This window comes from Carcharhinus amblyrhynchos, unplaced genomic scaffold, assembly GCF_965287045.1.
Source record: "Carcharhinus amblyrhynchos unplaced genomic scaffold, sCarAmb.v2.hapA scaffold_978, whole genome shotgun sequence".
In the NCBI taxonomy this organism is placed as follows: domain Eukaryota; kingdom Metazoa; phylum Chordata; class Chondrichthyes; order Carcharhiniformes; family Carcharhinidae; genus Carcharhinus; species Carcharhinus amblyrhynchos.
Window position 1 is genome coordinate 1 of NW_027650718.1, and position 14,734 is coordinate 14,734.

At 58.4% G+C, this 14,734-nt stretch overlaps 1 protein-coding gene across 1 annotated transcript; it reads right to left on the reverse strand.

Annotated features, from left to right (window-relative positions):
- Positions 1-1,198: 1,198 nt before the first annotated feature.
- On the reverse strand, positions 1,199-14,421 carry LOC145340398 (B-cell CLL/lymphoma 6 member B protein-like; the record flags this gene model as incomplete). Its single annotated transcript, XM_080184867.1, has 9 exons — positions 14,173-14,421; positions 12,738-12,795; positions 10,663-10,832; positions 9,035-9,256; positions 7,334-8,089; positions 6,390-6,547; positions 4,484-4,654; positions 2,693-2,823; positions 1,199-1,336 (listed from the first exon to the last, which is right to left on the reverse strand). Coding segments are annotated over exons 3-9 (1,746 nt in total), but the record flags the coding sequence as incomplete, so codon positions are not given.
- Between the last annotated feature and the right edge of the window lie 313 nt (positions 14,422-14,734).

The following is a 14,734-nucleotide window of genomic DNA, read 5'->3' on the forward strand; positions in this document are numbered from 1 at the left end:
GGGGGGTGGGGAGGTTTGGTGGGGTAGGGGGGTGGGGAGGTTTGGTGGGGTAGGGAGGTTGGTGGGGTAGGGGGGTGTGGGAGGTTTGGTGGGGTAGGGGGGTGGGGAGGTTTGGTGGGGTAGGGAGGTTTGGTGGGGTAGGGGGGTGGGGAGGTTTGGTGGGGTAGGGGGTGGGGAGGTTTGGTGGGGTAGGGAGGTTTGGTGGGGTAGGGGGGTGGGGAGGTTTGGTGGGGTAGGGGGGTGGGGAGGTTTGGTGGGGTAGGGAGGTTTGGTGGGGTAGGGGGTGGGGAGGTTTGGTGGGGTAGGGGGGTGGGGAGGTTCGGTGGGGTAGGGGGTGGGGAGGTTCGGTGGGGTAGGGGGGTTCGGTGGGGTAGGGGGTGGGGAGGTTCGGTGGGGTAGGGGGGTTCGGTGGGGTAGGGGGGTGGGGAGGTTCGGTGGGGTAGGGAGGTGGGAGGTTCGGTGGGGTAGGAGGGTGGGAGGTTCGGTGGGGTAGGGGGGTTCGGTGGGGTAGGGGGGTGGGGAGGTTCGGTGGGGTAGGGGGGTTCGGTGGGGTAGGGGGGTGGGGAGGTTCGGTGGGGTAGGGGGGTGGGGAGGTTCGGTGGGGTAGGGGGGTGGGGAGGTTCGGTGGGGTAGGGGGTGGGGAGGTTCGGTGGGGTAGGGGGGTGGGGAGGTTCGGTGGGTAGGGGGGTGGGGAGGTTCGGTGGGGTAGGGGGGTGGGGAGGTTCGGTGGGGTAGGGGGGTGGGGAGGTTCGGTGGGGTAGGGGGGTGGGGAGGTTCGGTTTGGTAGGGGGGGTGGGGAGGTTCGGTGGGGTAGGGGGGTGGGGAGGTTCGGTGGGGTAGGGGGGTGGGGAGGTTCGGTGGGGTAGGGGGGTGGGGAGGTTCGGTGGGGTAGGGGGGTGGGGAGGTTCGGTGGGTAGGGGGGTGGGGAGGTTTGGTTTGGTAGCGGGGTGGGGAGGTTTGGTTTGGTAGCGGGGTGGGGAGGTTTGGTTTGGTAGCGGGGTGGGGAGGTTTGGTTTGGTAGCGGGGGTGGGGAGGTTCGGTGGGGTAGGGGGGTGGGAGGTTCGGTTTGGTAGGGGGGGTGGGGAGGTTCGGTTTGGTAGGGAGTGGGGAGGTTCGGTTTGGTAGCGGGGTGGGGAGGTTTGGTAGGGGGGTGGGAGGGTTTGGTGGGGTAGGGGGGTGGGGAGGTTTGGTTCCTTACGTGGTACGGCTTCTCTCCGGTGTGAATGCGAATGTGACTCTTCAGTGTCTGGAGGTGTCGGAAGCGGGTTCCGCAGGTCTCACAGGGATATGGCTTCTCTCCGGTGTGGATCAGGACGTGGGCTCGAAGGTGAGCGACCTAAGCATGAACATAAAAAAGTGAACTCCTGCATTTATATAGCGCCATTTACATATTAAAATATCCCTCACAGGTAACAGGAACAGGCCATTCGGCCCAGCCAATCTGTGCTGACACACAGGCCTCCCCAATATTTCCTTTCCTCTGTGCGGTCCCTGTCCCTCTGTCTGTCCAGGTGCCTCTTGAAGCTTGTAACAGAATCTGCTTCCTCCACCTCCTCCGGCAGCATGTTCCAGTCATTCATCACCCTCTAACCTGCCCCTTACATCTCTTTCAAACCTTCTCCCTCTCAACCTGTGCCCCCGAGTAAATGACCTCTCGGCCACGGGAAGGTCATGTAACTTTCCACACTATCCAAGCCTCCATCCGGTCCCCCCCTCGTCCTCCGACGCTCCACTGAAAACAATCCCACTTTGTTCAACACTTCTTCATAATCGCACACCAAGCTACACAACAGGACATTAAACAGTCTATTAAAGAGGATGGCTTTAACAGGAGAGAGTGCGGTGGGAATCAGGGGATGCTCAAGAGGCCAGAATTGGAGAAGCGCAGAGATCACAGAAGGTTTTAGGGGGGTTACAGAGATAGGGACGGGGTGTAGGGGGCTGGAGGAGGTTACAGAGATAGGGAGGGGGTGTAGGGGCTGGAGGAGGTTACAGAGATAGGGAGGGGGTGTAGGGGACTGGAGGAGGGTTACAGAGATAGGGAGGGAGTGTAGTGGCTGGAGGAGGTTACAGAGATAGGGAGGGGGTGTAGGGGACTGGAGGGGATTACAGAGATTGGGAGGGGGTGTAGGGGACTGGGGGGGTGGTTACAGAGATAGGGAGGGGTTGTGGGGGGCTGGAGGAGGGTTACAGAGATAGGGAGGGAGTGTAGTGGCTGGAGGAGGTTACAGAGATAGGGACGGGGTGTAGGGGCTGGTAGAGGTTAGAGAGATAGGGAGTGGGTGTAGAGGCTGGAGGTGGTTAGAGAAATAGGAAGGGGGTGTAGGGGACTGGAGGAGGTTAGAGATAGGGAGGGGTTGTGGGGGGCTGGAGGGGATTCAGAGATGGGGGGGGTTGAAGGGGGTTACAGAGGTAAGGAGGGGGTGTAGGGGCTGGAGGGGATTACAGGAGGGGATGAAATCCCAGGACGGATTTGAAAGCAAGGATATAATTTTGAATTGACAAGATTAGTTAGAGAGAGCCAGTGTGGGTCTGTGGGCCCGGGGCTGCCAGTGAGTAGAGGACAGGACATCACGGACCCTGACTGTGCTGGTCAGGATGTGGGGAAGGGCTGCTGTACTCGGACAGGATAGCTCCAGTTCAGTGCCACACCAGGCTGCCCCAGTGCCCTGCGCTCACTCCAATCACTCACCTGCACAAACCTCGCTCCACACGTCTCACACTTGTATGGCTTCTCCCCAGAGTGAATGCGAGTGTGCGTCTTGAGGTTGGCTGGCCGGTTAAACTGTGCCCCGCACACGTTACAACGATAGGGCTTTTCACCTGGAACAGATTAGACATTCGTTCCCTAGTGTTCAGTCTTTCACACACCATTTTCAGCCTGGTGCCTTACTCCCTTCCCCCAGACAAACCTACCTCACTCCGTCTGGGAGGGCCACCAGACAGAAAAACTCACTCAAATTAACTCAGCGGATGCCAGGGGTAGACAGAGAATCCCCACGGTGCAGGAAGAGGCCCTTCAGCCCATCGAGCTTGCACCGACAACAATCCCACCCAGGCCCTGTTTCTGTAACCCCCACACATTTACCCCCCTGACACTAAGGGGCAATTTAACACAGCCAATGCAGCTAAAATGCACATCTTGCAGAGTGTGGGAGGAAACCGGACTCCTGGAGGAAACTCACGCAGACACGGGGAGAACGTGCAGACTCCACATAGACACTGACCTGAGCCGGGAACCGAACCCATGTCCCTGGCGCTGAGAGGCAGCAGTGCTAACCCACTGTGTCAGTGGATTATTGGAAATGTCAGAGCTCTGATTGTTCAGAGGCCTGTGCTGATGCTCTGGGGGAGCGGGATGGCGGCTCAAATCCTACCCTGGCAGCTGATTAATGAATCTGAACTGAGAAGTTGGTCTTCCAAAACTATTGATTATCATAAAAAGTCTATCTGAACCAGATGGCACAGTGGATTAGCACTGCTGCCTCACAGCGCCAGGGCCCGGGTTCAATTCCCAGCTTGGGTCAGTGTCTGTGTGGAGTCTGCATGTCCTCCCCATGTCTGTGTGGGTTTCCCCTGGGTGCTCCAGTTTCCTCCCCAGGTCTGAAGATGTGTAGATTAGGTGGATTGGCCATACCAAATTGTCCCTTAGTGTCCAAAGATGTGTAGGTTAGGGTGGATTGGCCATGCTAAATTGCCCCTTAGTGTCCAAAGATGTGCAGGTTAGGCGGATTGGCCGTGCTAAATTGCCCCTTAGTGTCCAAAGATGTGTAGGTTAGGGTGGATTGGCCATGATAAATTGTCCCTTAGTGTCCAAAGATGTGTAGATTAGGTGGATTGGCCATGCTAAATTGTCCTTAGTGTCCAAAGATGTGCGGGTTAGGGGGATTAGCCATGCTAAATTGTCCCTTAGTGTCCAAAGATGTGCGGGTTAGGATGGATTGGCGGGATAAATACGTGGGGTTATGGGGATAGGGCCTGAGTAAGATGCTCTATCAGAGACCCGATGGGCAGAACGGTCTCCTTCTGTTCTGTGGGGATTGTATGAACTGCCCTGGTGGGATTCGAACCCGGGTTCCTAGAGCATTACCCTGGGGTCTGAGGGTTACTAACCCAGTGACAATAGCACTATGCCTCTGCTATGCCTCCCTCTGGCCAGGTGTCCCCCCACCCCCCATCCTCCCCAGTGTATGGCCCGCAATCCCCCTCCCCCCTCAACATAGGGCCGCACCCACCACCCCCCCCCCAACCCAGCGTATGGCCACCTCCCCCCTCCTCCCCAGTGTTCAACCTGCAATCCCCTCTCCCCTCGCACCAGCACACGGCCGCACCCCCCTCCCTCACCCAGTGTACGACCTGCAATCCCCCCTCCCCCCGCCAGCACACAGCCGCACCCCCCTCCCCCACCCAGTGTACGACCTGCAATCCCCCCTCCCCCCAGCATACGGCCGCATCCCCTCCCTCCCTCACCCAGGTGCCTCACCTGTGTGAACAGTCTTGTGACTGGCCAGGTTGCCCTTGTAGCGGAAGGCTGCCTGGCACATGTCGCACTTGTAGGGTTTGTCATCGCTGTGGACCCCCAGGAAGTGTTGCTGCAGCGAGTCCTCGTCCGAGAGCTTCAGCTCACAGGTGCTGCAGGAGAAGAGGCCGTTCTCTGCGAGGGAAAAACCATCCACCCCGTCAACACTTCACCAACATCGCACCGCACTCTCTCACCATCTCAGCACGGCGAGGGGAGACCTCAGCGAAACACACAACATTCCCGGGGCGGGGGGCTTCGCCAGGGCGTGACACCAAGAGGCTGGTGACCACCCCCACCCCAAATTCCAGAGCACAGAGTCTCAAGAGCAGGGGTCACCCACTTTGGACCATGACGAGGAGGAATTCTTTTCACCCTAACCAGAGATCTGTATCACTCCACCATCGACAAGAATTATCGAATCCCTCCAGTGCAGGAGGCCATTCAGCCCCTCGAGTCCACACTGACTCTCTCATTTTACCCAGGCTCCCTTTCCCATCTCATCCCCACGACCCCACACGTTTAGCGCACCCAATGCACCTAACCCGCACATCTTTGGAGTGTGGGAGGAAACCGGAGTGCCTGGAGGAAACCTATGCAGACATGGGGAGAATGTGCAGACTCTGTACAGACAGTGACCCGAGCCCGGGAATCGAACCCGGGACCCTGGCACTGTGAGACAGCAGCACTAACCCACTGTGTCACCGTGCCGCTGGGATTGAACCCGGGTCCCTGGCGCTGTGAGGCAGCAGCGCTAACCCACTGTGTCACCGTGCCGCTGGGATTGAACCTGGGTCCCTGTGAGGCAGCAGCGCTAACCCACTGTGTCACCGTGCCGCTGGGATTGAACCTGGGTCCCTGTGAGGCAGCAGCGCTAACCCACTGTGTCACCGTGCCGCTGGGATTGAACCTGGGTCCCTGTGAGGCAGCAGCGCTAACCCACTGTGTCACCGTGCCACTGGGATTGAACCCGGGTCCCTGTGAGACAGCAGCGCTAACCCACTGTGTCACCGTGCCGCTGGGATTGAACCCGGGTCCCTGTGAGGCAGCAGCGCTAACCCACTGTGTCACCGTGCCGCTGGGATTGAACCCGGGTCCCTGTGAGACAGCAGCGCTAACCCACTGTGTCACCGTGCCACTGGGATTGAACCCGGGTCCCTGTGAGGCAGCAACGCTAACCCACTGTGTCACCGTGTCGCCCAAGAGAAAGATCTTTGGGAAATAAAGGATAATTCCAGATGGGGCGACACGGTGGTTAGCATGGCTGCCTCACAGCGCCAGGGATCTGGGTTCGATTCCCAGCTTGGGTCACTTTCTGTGCGGAGTTTGCACGTTCCCCCCTCCCCCCCCCCCCACCCGTGTCTGCATGGGTTTTCTCCAAGTGTTCTGGTTTCCTCTCACAATCCAAAGATGTGCGGGTTAGGTGCATTGGGCATGCTAAATTACCCCTTACTGTGAGGGGAACATGGAGGGTAAATGCGTGGGGATAGGGATCGTTATCAATGTATGTTTGGTGGACCAAATGGTCTCCTTCTGCACCGTAGGGATTCTATGATAGGGGGATAAGGCGTGGGTAAGAGAATTTGGATTTGAGAATCAGCCATGATCACATTGAATGGGTGTGGGGCAGGCTGGAAGGGCGAACGCTCTCGCTGCGGCAGTGCAGCACTTCCTCAGCACCACGCTGGCAGCGCCAGACTGGATGTGGCATCTTCAGACTCCAGAGAACAGTCTGGAGCCCACAGGCCACCCCCACCGCTCCGCGACCACCACCGCCCCCCCCCGACCAACCTCCCCCCACCACAACCTCCTCCCCACCCCCAACCCTCCCCCCAACCCCAAATCCCCGGGAGCGCCCGTCCCTGCTCACCTGAGCCGCTGTCCGAGAATTCCAGGTGGTATTCCGGGATTTCCTCCCCGGGGTGGGAGACCAGGATGTGGTGGTAGAGCTCGGAGCTGTGCTCGAAGGGTAGCTGGCACACGGAGCAGACAGAGCAGCCCCCGGAATCCCGGGAATCGGACGATGACCTGGTCGGGAAGGAACGGGCAGTGTTAGTCCCGGCAACAACGGAAGGGCGAAGGGGATCCAGCCCACACCGTCAATCCAGCTGGAATAGGGTACTGACGGAAGCATCTGAGGTGAATTCGTGCGCCCTCGGCACCGACCCCCCCCCCACAGGGCGGCGCGCGCCCTCGGCACCGACCCCCCCACAGGGCGGCACGCCCTCGGCACCGACCCCCCCCCACAGGGCGGCGCGCGCCCTCGGCACCGACCCCCCCCACAGGGCGGCGCGCGCCCTCGGCACCGACCCCCCCCACAGGGCGGCGCGCCCTCGGCACCGACCCCCCCCACAGAGCGGCGCGCGCCCTCGGCACCGACCCCCCCCCCACAGGGCGGCGCGCCCTCGGCACCGACCCCCCCCACAGGGCGGCGCGCGCCCTCGGCACCGACCCCCCCCCACAGGGCGGCGCGCCCTCGGCACCGACCCCCCCCACAGAGCGGCGCGCGCCCTCGGCACCGACCCCCCCCACAGGGCGGCGCGCCAGTACAAGATGGACAGTGGGGTGAAAAACATTCCAAGTTAAGCTGGTACTTGCAGGGGTTCTGTCTGGATATAATTTCTCTCGTGGAAGGGAATGGAAGTCTGGAACATCCTTTCTCCTGCAGGATCGCTTGGTGGGGAAGTCGGAAATGGGGAGGGGTGGGTGCGGCTGGATGCAAAGTAGGTGCAGATACAGAACAGCCATGTTCTGAATGAATGATAGAACAGGCTAGAGAGGCTGAATGGCCTCCTGTCACTCCTCCTCACTTACCGACTGACGGCCTTCTTGCGAGTCGCGCCCTCGTCCTCGGTCTCGTCCTCCATGTTGGTGGAGCTCTCATCGCTGCTGCTCCCGCTGCCGCTGGCTGCGTGGCCACTGCGGGTGTACAGGGGCTCGGGGGAACAGGAGCCCGTGCCCCCCCCTTGCTCCTTCGCCGTCTGCCGCTGGGAGTTCAGGATGATGAATTTGTACTTCTTCCAGTTGCAGGCCTTGGGGTCGGGAGCGGGGGGGTTCTGGGAGGGGGGGCTGCAGTCCAGCGTGGCGCTCTGCGACTCGGTGGGGGAGTTGGGGCAACAGTCGGAGCGCGTGGGGCTATCCGGAGCGGGAAGGGCTGCCTTGCCGTTCTTCTGATCGTCGCGGGCCTCGGGCCTGTCCGCGGAGGCCTCGTCCTGGGGCGCCGCCAAGGTGGGGGCCTCCGAGCGGGGCTCGGGCCTGCTCCCTGCGCAGGTGCCCGGGCCTCCCCGCCAGCTGCTCCTGCCCTCGCCCCAGTGGGCCCCCCCCTCCTGCCGGGGCCCGCCCGCAACCTTGCGCGGAGCCAGGCACCCATCGGGGAAGCGGAAGGCCGATTCCGGGAAGTAGCCGCGGCCTCCAGCTGACAGGCCCGTCAGCAGGTGGGGCGGGCGGCCTGGGAAGAGAGACCGGGACGGGACAAAAGGGAGAGCACCGTTCTCTGTGCTGAGGGAGCAGGCCAGGCTCCGGCCTAGCGGATAGTCCAGAGACTTCAGGTAGGTGTGGATGTGCGGAACACTGTAATAGTAAAAGAAACATTTCAGCACATTTAACAACATGGCAGCTAAATTTTACACAGCAAGATCCCACAAGCAGCAATGCACTCAGGACCAGGGTATCTGCTTCAGTTAGATTCTGACAGTGCGGCGCTCCCTCAGCACTGACCCTCTGACAGGGCGGCGTTCCCTCAGCACTGACCCTCTGACAGGGCGGCGTTCCCTCAACACCGACCCTCTGACAGTGCGGCGCTCCCTCAGCACTGACCCTCTGACAGGGCGGCGTTCCCTCAGCACTGACCCTCTGACAGGGCGGCGTTCCCTCAACACCGACCCTCTGACAGTGCGGCACTCCCTCAGCACCGACCCTCTGACAGTGCGGCGTTCCCTCAGCACCGACCCTCCAACAGGGCAGCACTCCCTCGGCACTGACCCTCTGACAGGGCGGCGCTCCCTCAGCACCGACCCTCTGACAGGGCGGTGCTCCCTCAGCACCGACCCTCTGACAGGGCGGCGCTCCCTCAGCACCGACCCTCTGACAGGGCGGCGCTCCCTCAGCACCGACCCTCTGACAGGGCGGCGCTCCCTCAGCACCGACCCTCTGACAGGGCGGCGCTCCCTCAGCACCGACCCTCTGACAGGGCGGCGCTCCCTCAGCACCGACCCTCTGACAGGGCGGCGCTCCCTCAGCACCGACCCTCTGACAGGGCGGCGCTCCCTCAGCACCGACCCTCTGACAGGGCGGCGCTCCCTCAGCACCGACCCTCTGACAGGGCGGCGCTCCCTCAGCACCGACCCTCTGACAGGGCGGCGCTCCCTCAGCACCGACCCTCTGACAGGGCGGCGCTCCCTCAGCACCGACCCTCTGACAGGGCGGCGCTCCCTCAGCACCGACCCTCTGACAGGGCGGCGCTCCCTCGGCACTGACCCTCTGACAGTGCGGCGCTCGGATAGCATCCTGCTTTACCTGAAACGCGCGAAACTGCGACAGGTATCTGCTACATGGTCCATCTGTAGGTAAGCAGCAGCTGTCAGCACCTCCGTGACGGAGCCCAGCTCCAGGGGCAGGCAGGACGTGTACATAAACTCCAGTAGCACGCGGAAACCAGCCGCGCTGATCCCACACGGGAGCGTCAGCAAGCTGACGTGTCTCTTTGCCTGATCGGAGAAGATCGAATAGAAGAACCCGCTGCGTGCCGGACAGGGTGGAGGGTGGGGAGGGGGGAGGAAACAAGAGATCAGCAGCTGTTAAAATTCATCAAATCATTATACACTTCCTCATTTGAGTCACAAGTAGGTGGACACTGCAATGAAGTCAATGTGAAAATCCCCTGGTCGCCACACTCCAGTGCCTGTTCGGGCCAATGCATTGTAACCAGCACGTCTTTCAGACCATGGGGGAAATTGGAACACCTGGAGGAAACCCACACAGACACAGGGAGAACATGCAGAGTCCACATAGACAGTGACCCTGTAACTTTCTCTGTTCTTTCAGTCTGCACCCACCACAATCCCATCCAGGTCCTATTCCCGTAACTCCACGTAGACAGTGACCCGAGGCTGGAATCGAACTCGATCGCTAAATCCACCCTGCCATGCCTCGTGGTCTAGTTCCTAACATGAGAGGCTTCTCCTACCAAGAGAGACCATATCATCTGGGTTTGCATTTCTTTGCGTTTAGATGATTGAGGGCTGACCTTACTAAGAAATATAGAATTCTGAGGGGACTTCTCAGAGTAGATGGTGAGATGTTGTGGATGGTGGAAGGGTCCTGAACAAGGGGACACTGCTACAAGATTAAGGGATGGTCATTTAAAACTGAAATTTCTTCTCATTGAGGGTGGGGAATCTTGGGCATTCTCTGCCCCAAAGGGTGTTGGAGGCCGAAAGAGGTGACAGGCCCTTGGTTCGAGGAGAGGGTGCGATGGGAGGACAGAGAGGTTTAGAGAGGAGATTCCTGAGCCTGCGGCCTCGACAACTGAAGGTTACATGTCCTCCCCCCCGACAGTGGGATTGGAGGTCTAGACAGACAAGTGGGCACAGTTAGCGGAGGGCAGAGTTTGCCCAGCTTGCAGAGGAGATAGGACGGGGGTTAAGGTGTGAAGGCTATTTGACCAGGAGGAACGTGCATCAGCCAAGACTGGGTGGGAGAAGTACACCAGGACTCTCCCTCAAAACCAACCATCCCACTGACAGCACAGTTGTTAGCTCTGCTGCCGCATGATGCCAGGGACCCAGGTTCGATTCCCAGCGTGGAACACTGTCTATGCAGAGTCTGCACATTCTCCCCGTGTCTGTGTGGGTTTCGTCCGGGTGCTCCGGTTTCCTCCCACAGTCCGAAAGACCTGCTGGTTAGGTGCTAATTTCTGCCTCGGTGTTACCAGAACAGGCGTTGGAGTGTGACGCTAGGGGATTTTCACAGTAACTTCAATGCAGTGTTAACACTTGTGACACTAATAAATAAACGTGAAGAAACACCATCGAGTGTTTGGGACCTAAACTAGAGTGAAGCAACGCCAAGCAGCTTACAGAGTCTCCCGGGGGGGGACCTGTTCCACAGACGGACACACTCGCCCAGCCCTTCCCTCCGCCTACCTGCAGGCAATGAGCACTGCCTTGTGGGCCTTGAACTCTTCCCCGTCCACCAAGACCTTGACGTCGGTGAGGATCTCCCGTTTCCTCATCTCGTTCAGATTCAGCATCATGTCCGTGGAGTGCCGAGTGAACTCTTTCACGTAACTCTCTGGTTTCGATCCCATCTTCATCTGAGGCCAAGGCGGCGGGAAAGAAAAGGGGGAAAGAATCAGCAACGGCCCAAACTGCACAAAGAAACACCACCCCCATATTAATAGGTTCATTCCTGGGACACGGGCGTCACTACCTGGGCCCAGCATTCAGTGCCCATCCCTAGTTACCCTTAGGGGGCAGCTAGTTGAGAGTCAACCACATTGCTGTGGCTCTGGAGTCACATGAAAGCCAGACTGGGGTAAGGACGGCAGATTTCCTTCCCTAAAGAGACATTGGAGGGGGCAGTACCATGGTTAGGACTGCTGCCTCAAAGTGCCAGGGACCCAGGTTCAATTCCAGTCTTGGGTCACCATCTGTGTAGAGTTTGCATGTTCTCCCCACATCTGTGTGGGTTTCCTCCCGTTTCCCCTCAGTCCAAAAGATGTGCAGGTTAGGTGGATTGGCCATGCTAAATTGCCCCTTAGTGTCCAAAGATGTGCAGGTTAGGTGGATTGGCCATGCTAAATTGCCCCTTAGTGTCCAAAGATGTGCAGGTTAGGTGGATTGGTCATGCATGTGTCAGGGGGATTAGTACGGTAAATATGAGAGGTTACAGTGATAGGGCCTGGGTGGGATTGTGGTCGGTGCAGACTTGATGGGCCAAATGGCCTCCTTCCGCACTGTAGGGATTCTATTCTATTCTACAAATTCCGCTGTCTACCACGGCAGGATTTGAACCCGGGTGGCCGAAACATTAGCCGAGTTTCCGGATTAATAATCTAGTGACGATACCACTAGGCGAATCGCCTTGCCTCATTCTGCACTGTAGGGATGGTATGGGATAGCAGAGTGGGCCAGAGGGACTGAATGGCCTTCTCCTGCACCCAGTTCCTGTGTTCTTACATCAGTGGACAAATAATCACCTTCGCCCGGACAGAGTCAAAATCCACACAGCCAACTTCGCCCTGACAAGATTCTGGGCACAAGGGAGCCACCCAGCACCCACCCACGCCAGGGACGGAGGCCACTCACAGCGAGGCCCATCCCTCAAGAGCAAATTGCAAGGTCAAACTCACGAGACGTCACCGGCTCCCATTCCCAGAGGGAACGCTGCCACAAAGCTGACTTCAGTCCCGGAATAAACAACAGAAACAAAACCAAAAATCCGTGTCGGGACTTCCAGGCTGCGGAAGCAGTGATGGCTGCAGTCCCGGGAGGGGAGGGGAGGGGGCTGGGATCATGGACAATGAAGGAATCTCCGGGATCATTGTGACGTACAGTCAGAGATCCTGGGGCAGGAAGCAGCACCATATACACACACACACACACACAGACACACACACACACACACAGACTGTTAACGACGCAGCTTAAATAGAAGCGGGTACGAGGAACCTGGCCAGCAAGTTTAACACAAAGGGCTACTTGCATTGATATAGCGCCTGTCACCGCCTCGAGACATCCAATTCAGGCAATCACGATAGCCAATTTGGATAGAGCGAGGTCCCACAGGCAGCAATGGGAAAACAACCATATAACCTGATTTCTTTTTAAGATGCAGGCTGAAGGATAAGGTCCCAAAACAGTGGCACAGAATCTTTGACATCAACTCCACTGGGCAGACTCTCTGACAGGGCGGCGCTCCCTCGGCACCGACCCTCTGACAGGGCGGCGCTCCCTCGGCACCGACCCTCTGACAGGGCGGCGCTCCCTCGGCACCGACCCTCTGACAGGGCGGCGCTCCCTCGGCACCGACCCTCTGACAGGGCGGCGCTCCCTTGGCACTGCACTGGGGAGGGCCTGTACTCGGTGTAAGGGATTGCGACCTTGCTGTGTGTCATCCAGTTGTGATGTTTTCTACATTACAATGGTGACTATTTCGGGATGGGGAGGGGAGGTATTTTGGGTCACTGGGTGCGATAGAAAAGCTGCGTTTCTCTTACCTGTTGCTTTGACTTCTCCCTGGGGAATTCAGAGGGACATTGGCCAGCCAAAAGGTACCTGGATTGGCGGGGAAAGAAAAACTAAATCAGGCTGTGAGAGCAATGTATCTCCACGCAGACCTGCTGCTGCCCACTGCCATCCCCCAGCAGGACAGACTGCGCCCCACCCCACCCTGGGGAACCTTCAGGTGAAGTAACATCCTCTTCGATCTGTTCCTTGCCACTAACCACACTCACACCAGATCACAAGCCTTGCACGCACGCACACACACACACACACCCCTTTGGAACTATTGCCACCGCCTTGGGAAATAACGGCACCTCAGGGAAACTGAAGGCTCAAAGGAAATTTAACAGACATCCTTTCCGTGTCTGGGATTCTCCAGCACGTCCTGACCAAGGCTGCAAGAAACTATAAAGGGTCACGAACGTAGCACAGTCCCATTGCGCAAACCACCCCCCCCCCCCCCATTCCATTGGCTCCGTCTACACTTCCCGCTGCCTCGGGAAAAGCAGCCTGTATAATCAAGGGCTCCACGCACCCCGGTCATTCTCCCTTCCACTTTCTTCCATTGGGAAAAAGATACAAAAGTCTGAGATCACATACCGACCGACTCATGAACAGCTTCTTCCCTGCTGCCATCAGACTTTTGAATGGACATACCTTGCATTAAGTTGATCTTTCTCTACACCCTAGCTGTGACTGTAACGCTGTGCTGTACCTGTTCTGGGAGTGTTTGATGGGGGACAGTGTAGAGGGAGCTTTACTCTGTATCTAACCCCGTGCTGTACCTGTCCTGGGAGTGTTTGATGGGGACAGTGTAGAGGGAGCTTTACTCTGCATCTAACCCCGTGCTGTACCTATCCTGGGAGTGTTTAATGGGGGACAATGCAGAGGAAGGTTTACTCAGTGTCTGACCCTGTGCTGAGTGATTTGAGCAGCACCGACAACCCCAAGTTGTGAAGTAAAACAGATCTTAAGAAATGACACAGGAGACGGTAACAGAGGAGGAGATGCAAGACTGAAACTCCCCTACAATCTCAAAGGGCAGAGGGAGACAGTGGTTAACTCTCAGACCAGGGACCTGGTTTCGATTCCAGTCTCGAGCCGCTGTCTGTGCCGAGTTTGCACATTTTCCCCCGTGTCTGTATGAGTTTCCTACCACAGTCTTAAGATGTGTGGGTTAGGTTGATTGGCTGTGCTAAGTTGTCCCTTAGCGCCTTGGGACTAGCAGGCTAAATAAACGAGGAGAGGGCCAGGGTGGGATAGTGGTCAGTGTGGACTCGAATGGCCTCCTCCTGCACCGCAGGGATTCTATGATTCTCTCTGACACGTCCTCAGCCATTTAGGTGGGCAGGGGCATGAGATATCACTCCCAAAGTCAGTGAGGCTATCACCCACTCCCACCCCCCAACCCCGGAGCGTGCTACTCACCCCCGCCTGCCCGAGACCCTGTCTCGGGTGTTGCAAAGCCGAGAGAAACTCTCCTGCCAGGGTGAGAGACGAAGGCTTCCATGCAACGCACGAGGATGGAGCGCGAGAGGGTCATTGACCGAGGCTCTCCCAACTGAACCGAGCGGACAAATCCTGGATCCGGCCAGGAAGCGCCACTTAGAATCCGCTCCAGAAGAAGTGAGTGCTCTCACATCCTGTTTCCCTTGGCTGACGCAGGTGCTGATAAGGGATGTGGAGAGTTTGGAGGGGAGGTTGGGGGGGGTTGGGGTAGGAATTAAGTGTTATATTTAGCTCCTCAGGATGGAGGACCAGCCGCGATCAAAGTGACGCCTAAACTTTGGAAAGAGCAACATTTCTTTATAAAACAGGGATTACCAGGGAAAGGATTGTCGGCAGGACAAGACGCCATTCGGCCCATCCTGTCCCGTGCCGTTATATCACACCCACACTCAGCGAACCACCAAAACGTGCAGCCATCCACTGCCAAATAGCCAGTCACTGGGTGAGCTGTTGGCCAGTGGAACCTGAACCACCCTGAACT